Source organism: Lineus longissimus, chromosome 5 (assembly GCF_910592395.1).
Source record: "Lineus longissimus chromosome 5, tnLinLong1.2, whole genome shotgun sequence".
In the NCBI taxonomy this organism is placed as follows: Eukaryota; Metazoa; Nemertea; class Pilidiophora; order Heteronemertea; family Lineidae; genus Lineus; species Lineus longissimus.
The window spans coordinates 16,297,563-16,319,272 of record NC_088312.1 but is presented as its reverse complement, the minus strand read 5'-3'; the positions used below and the strand labels follow the sequence as shown (position 1 = coordinate 16,319,272).

The 21,710-nt window shown below is 40.6% G+C and overlaps 1 protein-coding gene across 5 annotated transcripts in view; it reads right to left on the bottom strand.

Annotated features, from left to right (window-relative positions):
* The window catches only part of LOC135488778 (oxygen-dependent coproporphyrinogen-III oxidase-like), a 215,130-nt gene that overhangs the window by 158,732 nt on the left and 34,688 nt on the right, over nt 1-21,710 (bottom strand). For all 5 annotated transcript variants that reach the window (XM_064773594.1, XM_064773592.1, XM_064773591.1 and 2 more), the window contains 2 exons: nt 17,235-17,330; nt 16,651-16,704 (listed from right to left, as the gene is read on the bottom strand). In XM_064773594.1, coding sequence (XP_064629664.1) covers nt 16,651-16,704; nt 17,235-17,330 — 150 coding nt within the window. The remainder of the gene's footprint in view (nt 1-16,650; nt 16,705-17,234; nt 17,331-21,710) is intronic.

Sequence of the window (21,710 nt, the reverse complement as noted above, 5' to 3'; positions counted from 1 at the left end):
TAAAAACCCGTATAATATAAAATGTATATTTGCTATGAGTACCTACAACAAAAGTTTTATCGAAAACAAGTCACTAATAAGCGGGATATCACACTTTTTAGATATCAACATTTGGCCCCCTGGTGGCCAAACAGAGAATCAGATCGGACCGAAAATCAGTGTCAGAGGTCAGCTGACCTAGGGCATTCTGTGTACAAAGTTTCAAGTTCATAGCCCCAGCAGTTAAGAAACGTGCCACTGTTAGGATACGACGACGACGACGACGACGACGACGACGGACACAGCGCTATCATATAGACTCCCCTTACGGTGAGCCAATAATATAAAATCCTGATTAACATTTCTTCACTGCAATAAAAACAGGCTAACCACTGCAGATTAACAGGTAAATGAGTGTTCCGGAACGAGTGGAGTCCGTGCGGAGGGTGTCGAAAAAAACCTAGGCGAACTACTTCCTCCATCTGGTACTGCCACCCACTATGCTCACAGCATTTGTTGTACTAAGTTCATAACTTCACGCCATTACCTCTTCACCATACGCGAAATAGTTCGTCAAAATTACTCGAGACCACTTTGAAGAGTGGTGGAGTTTGATTTTTCCGGTCGTTTTGGCCAAAAACGTGTATAGTGTAAGTAATCTGGACGAAAATCATCCCCCCAAATCATCATGTTCGATTTGTTACCACTTGGGTCGGCGAGGAGTGCTCCACATCACACATCGACCGAGCAGATGACGCGACAGTTGACAAAAATCCGCCACCAACACCACTGCCAACACAAAAGGCAAGGCACAGTTACCACGATACCCCCACTATAAGGCTTAATGGCACAATTAAACCATACTACCCAACCCCATCCCCACCCCTCAACGATTTAGAAACCAGGAAACCCTCACTATTGGACAACATCCTACCCAGCAGAAACAACTGCCTTGACAACCAGGGCAACGCCAGTGATCCATACCACACTCGACCGCACCTCCAAACCAAAGCCAATAAAGAAAAATCCCCTCCCCCCACCTATCAATACATATACCGTGATTGCCTCAATCATCAAGAGAAGACAAAGTCACAACCCCTCAGACCAATCAACTCATATCACCCAGATTGTCCCAATCATCAAAATCAAGACAACATCACAACCCCCAGACATATCATTTCATTTCACCCAAATTGCCCAACCCCCACAGTAAGCCAACACCCTAAAACAACCCGCGCCATGGGTATTATGCTAGTGTTATCTAAATATCCCTGATTTGATATGGAGAAAAAACTTAAAGGGACTTATTTCATCAAAGAGGGCCCAGGCCCTTGGCCAGCCCAACCACCACGCACGAACCGACCACAAACATTGACCAATACACACAGTTGTACTCTGGGTTGAAACTAGAGATGATATACCATCAAATATAGTCATAAACTTACCCCTATTCCCTATGCTGGAGGTTATAATTCATGTTTTTGTAGCATCCTCCATAGCTGGTCTGGTCCCTCCCTTAGAAACACCATCTAACCCCCAAAAAATCCATGAAAAAGGCGAAATTAAACACACAATGGCGAAAAAACTTGTGTATTGGTCATTCTTCACGGCTACACGGTGATTAATGCTGACGTTATGGGGATTCCCCATTGTGGCGGGTGATTCAAATAATTCACGGAATTAGCCGTAGGGACCCATTTTCTGCTTTTCAAAAGGCTACGGTGTACGCCGTAGGTGTCCTGCTATGAGCTAAGTGGCCAAGAAACGTGCCATAGTTACACTCAAACGGCCAATTTATGCCAATTGACTTTTGTGACCTTGAAAAGGAGGGTCAAATCAAAACCTCACAGGATACTTGATGTATCCTTGCTAGGAGTACCTTCCATATAAATATCATCGAAAACAAGTCACTAATAAGTGAGATATTGCACTTTTACCTTTTTAGCTCACCTGTCAGGTGGGCTTATACGATACTGCGGCGTCTGGCGTCCAGCGTCGTCATCGTCCGTCGTCAACTTTTGACAAAATAGTGGCACATTTCTGAACCGTTTGACCCAGAAAGTTCATACTTGGTGCGTGGGTACCCCTAGGCAAGACCTTCCTTCAGAATGAAAATCAGCGCAATTTGACTGCTGGTCTGCCATAAAGGGGGCAGTCTTTGAAAACCTATTTTTGTCATTTTGAAGCTTATGATTAAAGCTAGAGCGATGAAAATGTTATGGTGGGTGTATCTAATAAAGGTACATCACATATCACACAGGTTTTTGATTTGACCTTCATTTCAAGGTCACAGAGCTCGAACTCTAAAATTTCTTTGATGGTGGCACATTTCTTTACTATTGGTAACAGACTCTCTAAATTTAATATGTAGACACCTATTATGCATCTCTACATGCTGACACAGATTTAGGTCAGTGTGATCTACAGTTCAGTTATAAGAAGGTCAAGGTTAAAAAAGCCGATTTGCTTTATTCCAGCAGATTGAAGTTTGAAATTAAGTTTTAGAGGTCTGCATGATATAGAGGTTTCGATATCAAATAGATTAGTTACGTTTCACATCAGTAGTTGGCGGTATTAGGCAAAAATGTTAGTTGGCACATTGCCAGCAGTTTTGAGTTTCGCAGTTCGAGGCAATCAGTCGGTATCCCAGATGCGCAGTGTTGTTCTGCGCCGCTAGAGCTGCATACTACAAGTATGGACGACAGCCATTTTATAAGTTTGAAGCAAGACGAACAAGGAATTAAATCACCTTCAATCAATGGTATAAGTGGATCATCCACTCTTCAAACCAGGTGGTATGCGTTGATTACATTCTTGGTGATTGTTTTAAAATTATTAGTTTGTTCTCATTGCCGATTGTTTCAGAAAATTTTGACTATGATTGGATGGTAAAATGACAAACTTGTTGGATTGTCCTTCGGTTTGGAATGGGGAATATTGGTCAATGCGAAACGCAGTTGTGTTCAAGCTGCCCTGCCAATACGGCTGGCGTAATAATACTGCTAAAGAACAATAAAAATGATGAATTGTAGCAGTGTGTGTCAAAAATTATGTGATGTCCATTCCATTTGACGATCCCGAAGTTTCGAGAATACGTCAAAATGGCGGATGCCGTCATCGGAGATCAGCGTCAAGCCGGAACCTTTCCTCACACTATGCGCTCTTAAACGCATGTTAACGGCTTATAATGACCCAGACGCTACTCATTGGGTAAACATCCACTAAAAATAGTTGCTTTAACTTTTGTAAACGTGTCACGAGTGCTCAAACAACCATTTTTGTGAGTGATGGTTTTTCCATGCTCCGTTCTGCATTCACCGCTGTATAAATAAATGTACAGGACTATACAGCAAATGCATGGGGAGCGCATGCACGAGAATAAATACTCCTTTCAAGATAGCGTAATCACACGCAATTCCACAGGTACATCCCATTCATTTGAAATTTCGGCCAATGACAGCAGGTTTTACAAAATGTAAATGCGCTGTTTATTTTCAATAGTCACCGAATAGCTAAGACACATGTAAACCCGTTTTAATTGGCCAGAAAACATCTCTCAGCTTCTCCCACAAATAACGATTCACTTATTCCAACGTCAGTAACATGTGCACGCGGAAAACAATATGACCAATGCCACTTTTTCAAGACAAACCACACCATCCCACAACTATTGCATGATTAACCCCTAACAATGACAAGTTCTTCCTAAAACTCTCCCTTTCATATCGACAGGTGAGCACAATGGCCCTGGCCATTTCATTTTAGTTTTGGTCACCTGGTGGCCAAGTTGAAAATCAGATCGGACAGAAATTCGTTGTAGGAGGTTTTATGATGCAGGGAGTCATTTGTACTAAGTTTCAAGTTCATACCTTTAGGGGTTAAGAAATGTGCCATAGTTACACTCTAACGGCCACTTGATGCCATTTGACCTCTGTAACCAAGAAAAATTAGGTCAAATCAAAAACCTGTATGATATGTGATGTATCCTTGCTAGGAGAGCCTACCATTTAATTTTATCGAAAACAAGTCACTTATAAGAGAGATATCACACTTTTTAGGTTTCCACTATTCAGTGTCTGAGGTAGCCTGACCTAGGGGTCCTGTGCACAAAGTTTCAAGTTGATAGTCCTATCGGTTAACAAACGTGCCACTGTTTTTGAAACAGGATACAGACGACGACGATGACACTCTGGTATCGTATAGCCTCCCCTGCGGTGAGCCAAAATAAAATTTAAGTGCTTTCTAGCTTACCGGCGGGGTCATCGTCGTAATCTTGCCGGATTGGGGATTCCCCCTTGCGCATGCGTGGTACGCAATTTTTCGACGCTGTCACGCTTTTCATGCAAACTCGCACAGTGCCGAAATTAAAATTCAATTTCAGACACTGGAATTGGTAAAATTCCGCCATCTTGGATATCGGCATCCTGACATTCAGGTGTTTTCAACACTGCGTCACCACCACTTCAAACTCCAAAGTCTTATCCAGGCCTAGTAAGTGCCACCTTCTTTCATAAAATGGCTTGTTTTATAAATAAATAACAAAATATGATCGTTGTAAATAAAACCCGAGATGTTCTGGTGTGTTTTTACGTGAATTTATTGCAAACTATCAATGCAGCGTAGTGCAGTCATCGTGGTCTCGGGCGTAGTGGTGATGCGATAGCCTCTTTGCAATTGTAAAGATTCTTTACATTTCCACATGCGCGGTACTGCTTTTCAAGATGGTGGCAATTTAGCAGTGCTAGAGCCGTTGTTTAGGAACGACATCAGCGCCTCTAGTGTCAAGATTGGCTTTTCATGCTGTTGTAGTGAACGCGTGTGTCGTGTGTTCTCGCATACTTTCGGGCATACTTTGCAAGTAATTTGTGTTTCATTTTCTTTGTATCATATCATCGTAAGATTTGGAGACCAAGGACTCGCTGAAGCCCTGAGGTTATCGATATAATGGCCTAGATTTTTAGCCCCTGCGACCCTATCTCTGCTGTGCTGCTAGTGCAGTGCTGAGTTGTGGTGGTCGAACATCTTTGGTGATTTCTGACCTAAAAAGGTGATAGCATGTCGAACATCTTAGGAAAAGGTGGTTAGGTGTCGAAATCTTTCCACATCATTGGATAATAGCAAGTGATAACCTGACGATTTTCCATAAGTGTCTAATGAACTCCTGCCGTAGCTTAGGTGAAGTGCATTGGGTATATTGTCGTAAAGGTGTCGAACCCTTGAGGAGGGGGGGGGAAAAGATACGCATTGATACTTGCATTAAAGCACAGTCAACAGACATGTGGTTTCAGTATTAGGTCTTTCATTGTAGCAATGCGAAATGTAAGCAATTTTGGTTAGGTCCGTCATAACATAGTGACTCAACCACTCTCTTGATTACAGTGGCCACCTCAGCACCACTACGCGGGGCCTAATGGTATTAGGCTAAGTAGCTATGTGTGATATGAACCATTCTGGGAAAACTTAATGTGGAAGTATGCTCATTAGCATAATCTATGCTTAGCACCAGCTCGAGGTAATCTTGCGCAGTGTTTCTTCTGCCCACATACATTGTGGTGGAAAACATCCAGGTCTAGTACAATGAACGCCTGGCTTGCGCCAGACTAATAAGTGAAGAAGGTCTGGCTGCGTGAGACTACTGTGATAAAAATGACCATTGCAGAGACTCTGTGACGTAGGCATATCCTTTTTACAATTAAAAATGCTCTCAAAAGACGATAAGGAATGATTATTTACTAACATTTCCTGAACTATATACCTTCTAATTATCACTTTTCACAAATGGCTGGAGTTAGGTCACGTGCTTTTCTTTCCTTGTGACAATATACAGCAAAATAGTTACAACCCCATAATCGCGATATAAGTCCATAATGAGATCACAGTGACCCATTATAAATGTTTCGCCCGCTTCGCCATTTTGCCGCTACACGGCGCGTTGGGTCCCTCCGTCCAGAAACCTTTTATAGAAACCAAGGACCGCACATACTGTGCTGCAACTGCTATTTCAGGCCAGTTGAAAGTACTGAGTGGCACAGGCCGAACTTCAAACGGTGTACCCCCATTTCGCCTACACCCATTTCGCCTACACCCATTTCGCCTATTACCCATTTCGCCTACCCCCATTTCGCCTACCCCCATTTCGCCTATTCACCATTTCGCCTACACCCATTTCGCCTACTCACCATTACGCCTACTCACCATTTCGCCTACTAAAAAGGAAAAGAGTGGTGTGCGCTGGACATTTGAACAATTTTACGAATTGTTGAGCTTGGTTTTTTTCCTTCATATTATAGCATATTTCCCAGTTAAACTTTACCATACTTTATCATTCCAACCCGGCCTCATGAGACAAGGCCACCATTGATTTTTTAAGCCTTTTTGCAGTTAAATTGTCACAGTTTGACCGCCTTGCATCAAATAATGCTTCGGGTTGTGAATCTGAAATTTGGATATGACATTCCAGACAGTCAGGCGAGTAAATGGTGAAATTTTATTAAAACTGGTGGTTGTCCACAAATGTTTTTTCTTCAAATTGGACAAATTTGAGAGACCATGATATTTCCACTGTTTTCAGCCAAATCATGACCCTACTCATGACCCTACTCAGTTCGTCTGATAGTATTTAGTTGGTATTTAGTTGGATAAACTGCATATTTCTAAAAGCGTTACAAAATTCTGGCACCAATAGACATTTCAAATTAGACTAGAAGGCTGAAACATCTTTTGAATTTGAAGTCACTATCATAAAACATTTGAAATGATGTAGGCAAAATGGGTAATAGGCGAAATGGTGAATAGGCGAAATGGGTGTAGGCGAAACGGTGAGTAGGCGAAATGGGTGTAGGCGAAATGGGGATGAACCCTTCAAACGCACATCCTTTTGATGACAAGTCAGATGCGCTTCAATGGGGGAAAGCGGCCTGTGCACTCAGAGGAATGAAGAGCTTAAATAAAAGATGCGCTCCCTCCAAAGCAGACAAAACCTTCATGGAACAGGGTTTATCAGCTGACTTCCCCTGTGGAAGCACATTACACTCCTTTTCACTACTTTTTGGTCGTTTAGCAAAACACCAGATGCAAAGGCATTAGATGAATCATTGTTTATGAGATATTGAGCAGCGAAATTTCAATTCCTTTCTGCCCCTGTGCAATACTATACATACACACAACATTTCACATGTAAACACATCTTTTCTGCAGCGACATAGCTGTCATCAGAAAATAGGTTTTTGGTGCCTTGTTGGTGCAAAATGACGCTGTCCATGAAATCTGATATATGTGAGTTTTTAGGGATCCTCCCCAAATTATTTGCAGAAATTCTCTCAGCAAAGAGAAACAAAAAGTCTTTTGGGAATTCAAAAAAGTGCAATGATTTTGTGGCGACTATCAAGCTGAAACAATATTGAATAGAGGTAAAAAAAACCGTAAAATGGTTTCAATAGATGTAGCGAATTGGTAACGATTGAAAATGAAAATCCGGCTAGCAAGGAAAAATATTACATTGTACATTGTTGTAAACAGGCCGTGTCACCAATACTGATGCCATGCCGGGTAAGAAGGGCGAAAGTTTATTTAATTCAGAACACAGGAATATTTTGGCCTACCTACTTGAGTAGCAGGAGTTAACAACCCAGAAGATAATAATCCAAACCTCCCGAAAGCATTTACCATTCCACACATCACGATATTTCAAAATCGAACATGCAATATCAGTGCCAACTTACCAACTTACCAACAATGGCCGCCTCCACAAAAATCATATGCATCCTCGCATCAAGTTCAATCTAGAATCTACACTTCTCCCTACACTTTTAACCACGCTATCACTTATTTTGACCTGGAATCGGGGTCAAGCACCTGCATCCAACCTGCATCCATCTTTTGAATTGGCCAGGTTTTAATGGAGCAAGCGGGATCCAATTTCGACACATCAAAAGACTCACTGCTATCATTCATGTGGGACTATTTATCCATGTTAAACTTTCTCTGATCCCGGCTTTTGATCTTTATCTTGGAAAGAGATTTAACTGTCTGCTGCTTTGACCAATCAGCTTTCGCTGGTAGTCATGATGTCTGTTGACACCTGTCAATTAATGACAGGCCGCTTGCAATCGCCTGCTTGTCATTCAACTTCCATGTGACGATCTGCCTGAGCCATAATTCATATACACCCAATGGAAATTTTTTTTAATGAATTCTCATCCATAAAATCGTCCTGTACTGCAAAGAACCATTATATCTTGTAATTTCAATTCTTGTATTCGGATCTAGGGAAAATTTGGAATGCATTCATCCCCTATTCAGCCAATTTGATGGGATAACTTTCTAAATTAGAACCATTCAAATGATCGTGGATTGTGCCGAATCAAAAGTAAACAAAGCAGTCTTATCGATCCTTAAATGGGAGCATGCTTTTTGCCTAAATCTAACTTATTACTGAATCAAATGGTAAGTGTAAGATGTTAATCTCTTGGATAATGTTTGGAGATCCAAAGGGAGGCATTAGTCGTAGTTCCACCTATCATAAAACACCATGTTTTTTCAAGAGCCGTGTCTTCGCCGTGTGTCAAAAAACCCGGGGCGCACTTACACCCATCAGTTAATAGCCCCGGCGCTGCAGGTAGGGAGCTCTCCTGCGTTTCTTTCCCGTTAGAGGGGAATTTCGCATGCGCAATACCGAGGCAACTACACCGCGCCATCTGTCGCTGGATCTTAGAACATGCAATTGCCGTGTCTATTCAGATTCCACCTATCAAAAAACCTGTGTTGAACACGGGTCTTAATTAGCCCCTGATTAGCCCCATCAAGCTCGATAGGGCTAATTGAGACACGGGGATTTGACACACAGGTCTATTTAGACATGGCAATTTATAGGTGTAAGCGCAAAAGACACGGGGATTTGATAGGTGGAAGTACGACTATTAACTTTTTGTGGTCAGGCGATTTCTTGACGTAGAAAGGGATTTTTGGTGCTCTATTGAAAAATCATTGCTTGGTGCACATAATGGAGGTCTACGGCCAGAGGACTTCGCTCGGTCCATCTGGTTGTTCTTCATATGAATTCATATAACGAGCGCGATTACGATTTGAAGGTTGTAACAGTAGGTTAATCTTACTTGCGAGGGTGATCCTTGGACTGTCACAACCCAGCAGATGCATGGTCACAACCAGTAACTGCAGTCAGGACCATTACACCAATATGTTGAAGTTTAGCAAGAGACAAACCAGTCCAGTCACAACCTATGCAGTGGTCAATTACAACTCTGAACCCCCCTATCAGACATTTGACATTTATTCGACACCTGGGAAAAAAGGGGTCGTCCAGGAAACGACAGTTTCTCACCCAAAGCACAAGATCCTTGCTCCAGGAATTCACCGCTTCTTCATTTTTGGTGCTTCAGAGCATCAACTGTTTTTCACTTGTCAGAACAGTGAACATCAGGAATGCCACACAAATTCACATTTTTGGGTACGAAATCAATTATGAATAGACTTGTTTCCATATCTGGGTAAGGGTTGGCTGGTTTGTGCAAATCAACTGAACAGTGCCTCCTATAATTCTCAACCCTCTTCCCCCACAATGATGGCTGCAGATGTCAGAAAATTGACGGAAAGAAGAAACTGGATCGCCACGATCCTTGAAGTGCGCTGCCATGATGATGCTTAAAATGTAATTGAGGCTGGAAAAACATGCATGGGTGACAACTGACTGCGGTCGCCAGACATGCGACGGTCTTTCGGCATGTTCGGCAGTCCTGTATGCAGGAATTCACCAAAGATCATCTTTGTTATTTCCAGACATTCAACGAAATTCGACACTGATTTTTACTCAGTTCGTCAGGAACTCATTGCTAGGGATTTTTTGGAAACCTCAGGATGCGACGCAGATGCGTCGTCACATCAGTGTTGACCCCTGACATGGGGGGTTCAGAGTTGTAATTGACCGCTGCACTATGGACAGCCAGTAATTGCAGTCTGGACCTCTATATGAATTCCTTTGAAGTGTAAGTTGTGAAAAACAAGTCCAGTCGATACATGGTCACCACCTTGAGGAAAAGCAGTAAACGCAGTCTGGACATTTACATCAAATCCTTTGAAATTTACATCAAATCCTTTATAAGGTGCAGGTTGAGACAAAGCAGCTCAGATGCATAGTCACTACCTAGATACAATCAGTAACAGTTTGGGCCTTTACATCAATTCCTTTGAAGTGTATGTGGGTTGGGACAAACGAGTCCAGTGAACATGGTCCAGCCTAGGCCGGGGGCAACCTTTACATCAGGGACAACCAACCAGTAAAAGCAAGGTAAGGACCAAGTCCAAAGGATATGATTGATAGCCCGCATTGATAGCGAGTACAAACTCAACAAGTACACTGATATTTCTGTGAATTCGACTGCCACATAATGTTTTCTTTATTGAGTTATACGTATTACCAAAGATGGATTACTTCAAACTAGAGGCCTGGCGGAATTGAATAGCAAGGAATGACAAGAATGACAAGAGAATGGAACAAGAAGTATATAATGCATGTACCAGAATGTTTGTTTATGGTAGATAGGGGGATGTGGACATACTAGATGGAATCAAGCTTAGATAAATGGGGCAAAATTCATAATGGGCGTTTAGCTTAAAACAGCGTTACCTGCGGAATAGACAGATTCAGGCCCTTCATGTAAATCTTCACAGAATATGAATAGTCCCTGCAAACTAATCAGGGAGAAGTTACACACGTCTTACCCTTAAACGCCCTTTATGAATTTGGCCCCTAGGGTGGATGACAGTTGTGAAGGTTTTATTTGAACTGCAGTAGCTGAGGGGTTCTTTTGTCACATCCGCTCTTCAATACCTTCAGTTTGATGACAAACACGTGTTTAAGCAGGTCAGCGCAAAACTGCTCTTTCAATACCTTTAGTTTGATACCATTAACGTGACCACCTTCCTCTGACAGTGTTTAAGTTGTTTAGTAGGTCATAAATGTAGATCAGGGCAAACCTACTCTTCAACACTTTTAGTTTGATATCAAACACGACAACACCTTTTGCTCTAACTGTCTCCAAGTAGATCAGTTGGTAATGAAAATGGGTTAGCACAAACCTACTGTTCATTACCTTTAGTTCGATACCAAACACGACTGCTTTCGCTATAACAGTCTTAAAGTAGGGCAGAAGGTCATAAAAGTAGGTCATTGCAAATCTCTCCTTCATTACCTTAAGTTTAGATAAGTTCTTTTGACACTGCCCTATTCCCTCCCATAAGGCTACAATGCCGTCTCTTGATTGTGAAAGGAGGCATGATGCCGTCTCTTACATCACCCTCTTCTCTCATATCAATCGGGCTACAATGCGGTATCTTACTTGATTGTGACATGAGGCATGATGGCGTCTCTTGCATCAACCTCTTCTCTTATATCAATTAGGCCACAATAAAGTCTTACTTGATTGTGACATCTGGCTATGATGCGGTCTCTTACATCACCCTCTTTGCTTATATCTATCACACTACAATGCCGTCTCTTACCTGATTGTGACATCAGGCATAATGCCGACTCTCAAATCACCCTCTTCTCTTATATCAATCAGGCTACAATGCGGTCACTTACTCGATTGTGACATGAGGCATGATGCCGTCTCTTGTGACATCACCCTTTTCTCTTATATCAAATCAACCAGGCTACAATGCAGTCTCTTACTTGATTGCGACATCACCCTCTTCTCTTATATCATTCAATCAGGTTACAATGCCATCTCTTATATGTACTTGATTGTGACAACTGGCTATGATGCAGTCACTTACATCACCCTCTTATATCAATCAGCCAACAATGCAGACTCTTAATGCCTGGATGTGAATGAGCCAAATCTTGACCAGCTTGGCTCTAATGATCCTTAATTAATGTCACTAGGTAAGTAAGTGAGCTGAAAGGTACCTTCATAAACAGCAGTTTGATACTAGCACAGATTGTCCTTTGTAAACTCATTGGAATGTTCAATGCAGTATTGATTGTTACTGGTGGTCTGTTAGTGCGGTTCCCGCAACCACCCAATTGTTTCAATCTTACCTTTCACCAATTCGCTCCATGGTCCAGGCATGAATCTAGTTGTTCTTCAGCGGGTGATGAAACTCACCTTTCTTTAGCCCGTTATCTACACATGTACACGCACGAAGCCTACAAGCCAAGCACCGAGACAGACCAGCCTCCCTTGGACTGCGATTTTATTTGAAGAGCGGAGTTAGAGGGGAAGCATACAATGGTTAGGATAGCTGCAGAATTAGGCCTACAACATGTAAGAGAAAATATCAGACGAGAACCAAGTTCAGAGTAACCTTATGGGCCCTGATTAGTCATGATGACCCCAAAGACTACCACTAGTCAGAAATCCCCATCAAAAATTGGCGCATCTTACCCACTGCATATTGCCTCAACCTTGACTTAACAGTAAAATGGCATCAGCTCTGCCAACTGTTGTAGTGCACTAAATCAATGATCAGCTCCACTTGGGGGTAGTATACATGTAGGACTATAAATCCATGAAAACTCCACCCAGCCCAGGCTAGGTCAAGCAGCCTACCAACTAATTACCGATATTTACATAGCAATATTGAGTCACCACATTGGGACGATGACATGGGACGACTTAATTCCCAGGGGAAAATGCGGTACATTTGATTCAATCAAGTCAGGCATATGACAATGAAAAATCATTGTCCTACCCTCAAGTATGGCTGGTCGTGAAAGCACTCTGTGTAGGAATCAACTGGTCCAGCAACGAATACAAACTCCATTCTACACATTACCAACCGTTTTGGTACACGGTCTTTCAGGGAACACCAGTCCTTTATACATGTAAGCAACAATCCAGTTGATGCAGTGGCTAGTCCGAGACATGCATATGGAAGGCACTAGAATGACTCGTAGATAATAGACTGCATCATCCTGTAAAAATGAGGGAAAAAAAGCACTTTGTAAAAAAAAAACACCATCAAAATGAGATAAGACTGTCCACTCACAGAAAACCCCGTCGACATTTATTATTGACATTCCCGATTATGTAACAAAAACAATGAGTTTAGTCTGTGCTTACTCGCGAAACAATGAGAGGATATACAACCCTGTATGGCTCGCTGTTCATGTTGGTGATACGGTAAAACATAAATGTACAAAAAAAGATCAAAATTTGTCTGCAAAATTAGTGAACTGGAGGGAGGATCAAATAAAATTGGCCTAGACCAAAATCATGAAATAACTTATAAAAATTAAATTTGAAAAAGTTCACCCTTATTTACTAAAGTTCACCTTGGTGGAGTTTGGACACTTGGCTTGCAATGCATGCTTAACTTCCGTGCACATATGCTGCAGTGCATTGCATTTGTTCATGTTCCGGTATAGGGTGTGTAATGTATGGTAAATAATGAAGGCCCAGTCGGTTTTGCATATCAGCATAGACTGAGAATGGCAGTGTTACTGTTTGTTAAATATACCTCGCAATTCCAGCAGACTACATTGTCGCTATTCTTTGTGTACTCTGACCAGTGTCACTATCAAACTTCTATGATATCATTGTTATTTTTAACAAGAAACATGAGAAAACAACCACTTCTTGTGCAGCAGTCCGCCATGTTCATCTAGCATTCGAGTCATAACTCCGAGTTTTTTTGATTACGTTGATGATGTTTATAAATACAAAGAGGCTATTCTTATCAAAAAAATTTTGTCTGGATTTCCAAATTATTCTCCAGTAATTGTTTCATTAATGTGTAGTAGATAATTGTGAAGTATTACGATTATTTTATTCTGATCAGTAGGAAGAATTTTTTACAACACCGTTTTGTGTATAAAATGTACATGGTGTTCATGTGTGTTTTGATCTTCCACTTCGACTCAATGACTGAGCAAATTTAACAAAACAGAAAACCAAAAACGGTAATACTTCCTATGTAAAGAACCTACGTGAGTCATTCTATACTATGACTTTTCAAATAACAGTTGTCATTGGCAATTGTACCTAGCAAATCAAGAGAAAATACAGAGAAAACTCACCTTGGTTTTCTGTCAAAACATCTATGTATATGAACTGAGCGCATGAATCTGGTTTTCCCTACGTGTCTTTTATCGGCAATATCAATAAGAAATAGACAAAGAACCCCACAAAATGACCAGATTCAAAGGCATATTGACATTGAGAATCAAAATATAGGGAAATACCACTTTCTAACTGCTGGTTATGACACATTTAGATTAGGACTATGTTTTGAAATGACCGTACACACTCTATATACATTCGCAAAATGGCCATCACATTATCGGCCTCTGTTGCAATGCCTTAGGGCGTTCAGTACATTACAGAGACAGGTAGGATCGAGGCCGTTTTGCCAGTTTTGAGCAGACGACAATTTTCAGCTTAAAATCTGTCAATCACTGCCAATTACAGGGCGTTTAGTCTTTCTGCGGTAAATTGCAATAATCCAATCGAAACAAGAGTTGAAAATATTGGTATCCTGGCACATTTCCTGGCCCAGCTGCAGTAAATTCTGATGAAAATGCAGCTATTTTGCAGAACATACTTTCGGCCAGCTCCAGTACAAATCATAAGCTACACTGCAAAGCCAATCTACTATACTATGAGAATGAATGCGAGTTTGGATATCGTTTTTGAAACTCCTAGACTTAAATGTTAGCGACGCTCTGATTGGGCGAACTTACTTCTGCAATGGCTACTTCACCGAATGAGGGCAAATGTAACAGGGGTTTGACTGCAGGGCCGGAGAAGCGAACAATAACCCCTGATTTCCACAGTATGATACATGCTATATACAGTACATTTTTACAGGGGTGATTGAGGGAAATGAAATCGGTCTTAAAAATGGTCGATTTTTAATACTTACTACATGTTTACAGAAGTTTCAGCAATTATTTTCAGTGAAGGTATATCTCATGAGCGGAGCCTGGATGATTTTAAGTCATTCATAGGTGTTCTGAATGCACATTGTGATGAAAGGTCCTGGCCTGAATTTGCTATTCAGTTGAATGGCAATCCGCCATTGGTGATTTCTCGGAACTTTCGGATCACCCTATGGGATGGATATTGCAAACAATTCTGACAAACTCTGCTAAAAATTATCATTTTTATTTTGTTCAACTAAAATTATCCTGAGCCAGAGATGCATTGGGTAGTTTTGAAACAACCACACCTTGCACCGATGACTATTCCAAGTTGAGGATTCCCTAAATCTCAAAACGCAAAACTTGCGACACCGCGACAAGGTTGCATCAAAAGATGCATGTTCTCCCCATAATCACCCACAAATATATTCTTAAGACCATTTTCTTGGCCTCTGACGAGTTTATTTTGTCTGACGCAGTGTTGTAACACCATTTTGAGGGCGATTAATATCACGAAAAATTCACACGCATCATAGTTTGTAGAAAACTGGCCTGACAGTCTTCTTTAAATAAATACGCAATATCAATTTAATATTTTTTATTACGCTGACTTACATCAAAATTACTAACAGAATCATGGCAAAGAAGTATCATAAAACACTGCAGATCATTTACAATCGTAATGTCACAACAAAAACTGTAAATAGTACTGAATTAACTGAGCACTATTTCGCCTACTCATGTCGACGTCACTTTTGCCACCAGAGTACACACGCAGCAACCACAACTCCTTCGTTGAACACTTTGTTGAGATAAAATTTCACACAATTTCCAGATGTAGTCTGGCATTAAAGGCTTTAACGTAGAAATGACAGTATATGATAAGCTTCGCTGGCAAGTAAAAATTGTAAGCAAAGCTAAAAATCTGGTATTGGCAGAATGGGAATTGCCCGTCATTTCAGTTGGAAGAAATTAACCATATCTATTCAACGAAGCAGTTGTAAATAGTAAATATATATCCAACATATTTCTGGGGAGACTACCTAAAACAGATATCCGAGATAAAATAATTTTCAGTGGGCCTACTCCATAGTATATTATAAAGCTAACACCGCAAGCTGCAAAGACTGCTACGACATGGGCTGGTTCTCTACGAACAGAGACTGGACAGCCGATGACCATGCAAGGAACCAATTGTTATGCAAATTAACACCGGTTTCTTATCTTTATGATTGATTATAATGCTTATGCTGTACAGTTTTTTGGTAGTTTGTTTGGGGTGAAGTGTACTAAGGCGTATGATGGAATGCATCATAGTAAATATGTTGCAGTTTCTAAACTTTGTGTATAAAGTTTGTTCTCAGAGTTCACTCAAATTCTACTGGAAACAATACACCATTGTAAGCAAACAGTGATTTGAGTTTGCGTTGTGTTGTTTGGACGGGCAGCGAGGCCGGGACTAAAACGAAACAATTTTATAGCGAATTTTTTTACCAGAAACGAAAAATCGTTTCTTGAAAAAGCATCAAAAACTATTTTTGTTGCTATTCAATTAATCAATAAGCGAATTTCTGCGAATAAATCGGAGTTGATCCCTAAAAGCATTTTGGCCAACAAAACCTCAGAAACATTCTCTGCTTGATGACAGGATTAAAATTGTTTATCAATAGGATCTAAATTATATTCAGGCATCCTAGACAGGGGGTTTGAGTGTAAAGCAATTAGGTACGGAGGAGTGAACATGGCCGTCTCCCTATAATTCTCACACAATAAATGTACTATTTACTAACCTGTATACGCATAATGAGGATCTCTACTTTAGAGCGCATTGATGAGTCCTTCGTCTGCAACGGCAAAGAAAGATTTTGAAAAATCTTGAATAATCATTTTTGGGAAACAAATTCAGATTGTTCTTACATATTGATGCTTTTTGTAAGGAAAGAAAACCCCAAACGTTCCTCATTCCAGGAACTGACTCAAGAATCAAAACTGTGATGGTGGATTGTCTGGGAGGTCAAATGGTGATGGATGTATGACTAGAAGACACCATGAACTTCCAACCAAAAATTAGCTTAAAAATTTAAGTTTACAACGTTGAGGCCACAGAGTCAAAGTCATAGGTTATACCCGATGGTTGTTTTGTACACACTTTTCACTCCTAATTACGCCATCCCATAAATAATGACCAGAAATCTGCTTTGCGAACCAGAAGGGACATTCGGGTTCGATACAAGATCACAACATTGTTGCACCAAACTGACCTCTAACTAATGGTACACAAAACCTGTACATATTGAGGAGGTTCGAGGTCAAAGGGAAACTGCCTTCATACTTATATGTTTCATCCAAATGACTTTTAAAAGAAAGTTATTACCTTATTAAGTGTGTTGATATCCGTGATTGGTTCCACCATCCATTTTGACGTATCTATTTGGCTTCCTGACCCTGAGAACAGTGTGGCAGCTTCAACCTGGAGTAGGAATGAACACCTTTCATATTCTAGTGAATGGGGCTGTTTACTAAAAGTAGGCTTTATCCTTTTCACTTTAAAAGTATGTTTTTCAATGACCTTTTAAAGGCCTACGGCGTTAAAAATCTGAAATTGATTTGAAATATTACCAAATGTGACCCGTCACAGCAAAACCAGGCGCATGTCGCTCTGAGTTTGGCAGGTTGAGATGGACTATTCGTTCATTTCTCTGTTGTCCGCTTTTTGTGAAATATGAGCACATCAATTTCTTCCATGATCTCCTGGTGTCATTTAGGCTCATCTTCTGTGCGACATGTGCCTGGTTTTGCTGTGACGGTCACAAATGCTAAATATAAATTTCAGCATTGCTGATGTGTAGACAGATATACCAATACTATAAATACCAAGTCTCAACAAATTCGTATGCATATTAACTGCACTATGTCATTGTGTATCACTGCATTTCTATTTTCCTGGACGACCAGTAATTACCAACAGCGTACCCCTTTAAAGTGTTTGAGCAGCTTTGTTGAGGTCTAGTTAATCGTAGTCAGAAAAAGTAGTTTTTAGCACCAGTGAGGTCATCAATGCAATGGCAGTTCTGGAACTAGAACTGAGAATTCTCAAGAAGTGAATGCTTGACTCCAGAAGACAATTTTGGTGCATCATGGGAGTGGTACATTTTCATTGGGGAATAACATCCGCACTCCCGCCTCAATTTGCACTGAGAGTATATCGTGTCCGCTGCTCAAGTGAAATAATCCTTTGGTGTGTTAGAATGATTCCAAAGTATAATCATGATTGTACAGGCGTCTGAGATCACAAAAATCATGCTTTTATTCCAGTCATATTCATGATATTCCCGCACTTTTGCTTTGGCATGACCGGCCATTTTAGGTCATGTGATGTTCATCATGATACCTCAATAATATTCATGGGCCTACAAAGTCACTTTTACAACGTTTTTCAGAAGATCTATTCTCATCAAACTTTACTGTTCCATCTCAGTTTCGTTCTGTATTATCCTGTTGATCAGCAATTTACTTTGGGAGCACATGTGAGACCAGAGTGGAGATTAGGAAATTAAATCAAATCAAAATAAAGAAACACCGAAATTAAGAATTTCCATTAAGTTTCCTGGCTATATTTTAGACTTCTTACATGCTCATTGATGCTGATTCGATCAGTTGGTGTTAAAAACTAAAAATATAAAATCCACTATCGTTAACCTCCTTTTCCCAATCTCAGCTCCCAAAACCCAAAAGATGATAAAAACAGGTTCCGAAACAAAACAAATGATGTCAGTTTGGCTATTCCCTTCGCTGTACATCCCCCGCCTTTACAAAAGTAACAAACCAACATGAAGCGGGAGGGAACGCCCCGGGAGGCACACCTCAGAAATGTTAATAGTTTCTATTCATAAGTGTTCAGCGGTAGCAATTTACTTCCCAGGCTGAAGTCAATTATATCACCAAAACTTCATAGAAATTACATAGGAATGTTTTCAAGGTGAGAGAAAATTTAGGTTTAAGGTTGATCTATACCCATGCTTCAACTCGTGATAATTCATTAATAACAATGATTCGAAGAGAAATTTTGGTACGGTATGTTACGTATGAAGCATCTAAGTGAACTTTCCCCCTAAATAACTGGATCGTATTTCTGGATTATCCAGAAAAATACCTTTTTTGGGAAGTTAAAAAAATCACCTTGATCAATTTTATGTAACATGCTATATCGCATCGAAGCAGACTCTGTTGGAAAGGACGCAGCCATTCCTAGGGCATGTCCGTATAACCGCCGATTATTTCAACAAATTCTGATTATGCATATAATTAACAAAGTATAGGTTTTACTCCACATAATTTTTCTATTTTGGAAATTTCGCGGAAATCTACTTGAAAACCCCAAAATCTGCGGTTATACAGACAAGCTCCAGTTGGTTAACAGTACATTTCCATTTTCAAAATTCGAAAAATGTTTCATAAAAGTTGAGAAAAACTGCTTGACATTTTGAAACTTTATCATTCACACTGATTTGTTTACTATTTACAACACGAGCCCAATAGAATGCTTTTCGAAATATTACGCGCAAATCAGTAGACCATTGGAAACCAAGGCCTATAATTGCTGTCACATTTCAGGGATGCGGTTAGGCATCAAAAAAAGTTCATCAATGGCCAACTCTGCCTGAAATCGGCAAACAGAGTCTAGGCAATTATGAGTTATTATGTTACACTCCAATTGGAATGCCCTTGCCTTAGGGAAAACCCCTTGACTCTAGATCGACCTTAAATACTACACTTGTTAGATTTCATGTGCATGCCTTAGATTGGCCAAAAATGTTGACGAAAGCTAGTGTATCTCCGAGGTCACATGATTGTACGAGAAACTTTAGATTCAGCTGAGTAACAACAATACTTACTTCAGCTCAAGAGAGAGCTGGAGTCATAATAAAGTTAGGCTGATTCAACTATGATCATACTGTTTTCACGTTTTCCCCCATGAAGCAAAAAAGAAAATCTTGCTATTTTTTTATTGAACTGTGCACATAAGGTTTTCATGTTTGGCCCCTTTGAATTGTTTTGGTACAATCCACGGAAAGTCTGATTGCCCTGGCCTTGTTTTTGGAAACAAGGACCTGGCCATTATTTCAGCACATCAGCATTTCATCTTTTTGGATGTGTATGCTTTTAACCTCTTGTATACCGCCGACCAAAATATCGGTCGGTCTTGAAAACGCGTATATACCGCCGACCGATATTTTGAGAGCTAACATAGGTAGTGTTATACATTGTTGGGGTGTTGGTCTATTGACTCTGTCTTGCCATGTTGGTTTGCTGGCTGATTGTCTGCATTGCTGTAGTTCCAATTTTGACTTATAGATGGTGGCACTGTAGAGTTTGGCAGAAAATTCAGAAAGTGTTTGTGTGCAACACAAGTTGAATGCATGAATGGACAATAATGTTGTAAAGCGTTGAATACATCAATTTTTATGCCGATTTCTGTTGCATTGTGAGGGAATATGAGTTCATGGGTCAAATTTGGAGTGGAGGAGGCATTGGCTTGTATACTTGATGGTAGTATGACTATGATAGTAGTAATGGGGATGAGTGCCTTGATGGCGCTGATTACCTCGATGAGATTGATTTGCATGTGATCAATTACATCATAATGGATCAAACAGTAATTGAGTATCAGTAATTGATGTAACTGAACTTTTAGGCGTTAGGATGTGACTTCTCCATGGACAACTGTAGTATGTCCAGGCTGGGTTGTACAGCACAAGGATACAAAATGCTGTCTGTAATTGAGAGGTATCCTGATTTAACAGAGGTCAAAATAAATAGAAATGACCAGTTTGGGACTAACACCACTGTCTTTTTTTTTAATAAGGTAGAGATGACAGGAGTCAACAAACAAATTTTATTGAGAGAAATTGACCTGTCCTGCAGGTGATTGGAATTTACAATACAAAGGGTCGTTTTTCATGACATTGTGCTCTACTGCGTATCCCTAGTGAGTCGATCGGGAACCAATCTATTTTTTACTAGTATTGTGCTCTACTGCGTATCCCAAGTGAGTCGATCGGGAACCAATCTATCCGTGGCGCAGACAGGTTCAAATTGGCTATATCTATATCATAATACTCTAAGGCGGCTCGATAAAGTGCCACTTGGGGGTAGTGTTTCGTCTCGAAATTTTGCACGTTTGCAGGTGATATGTTATCCTGATGCAACGTTATGTTTAATTTCCGAAATTAACTTTAGCGGAGCAGTAATGAGGGATTTTTAATCGGACACTGTCAATTCTCCTTACCACTCACAGAAGCTAAGTCATTGCTGTTCAATTATGCAGGGGCCTAATCAATTTCCTGCACTCCCTGTGGGGTGGCTAACATTACCTGTTGAACAGCTGGCTGTAGGGGGATGATTGGAACAGCCGGAACCTGTTGACCTGCTGAACCAAGGTTAATGTTATTTTCAATCCACGATTGCAGGTCACCTGATCTTTGAGATTTCGCGGGGAAAGAAATTGTGAACAAACGCATGTGTGCAGTTCAAATGTAAACAAAAATGATTTTTTGGTACTTTTGGTTGCTGAATTTGGGTTTTCCCACAGTAAGGAGCTGGGGTCAAATTGGTGGTCTATTGTTTATGGGTGCTGTGTTAGCCAGTGCTAGCCCTTGATTATGAAGGGATTTTCAAATGAAGGTTACAATGGTCTGTTTATGTGCTCACCACAGCTTTAAATACTTGATGTATCTGAAGAGGCACTCTGAACTTGGCATGGCCTGATCAAGGAGCTGCTCACGATGCTGAACTTCTAGCTTGCCTTTCGACTAAGTGCCTTGCCTGAGATCATGCTACATGTAGGAGG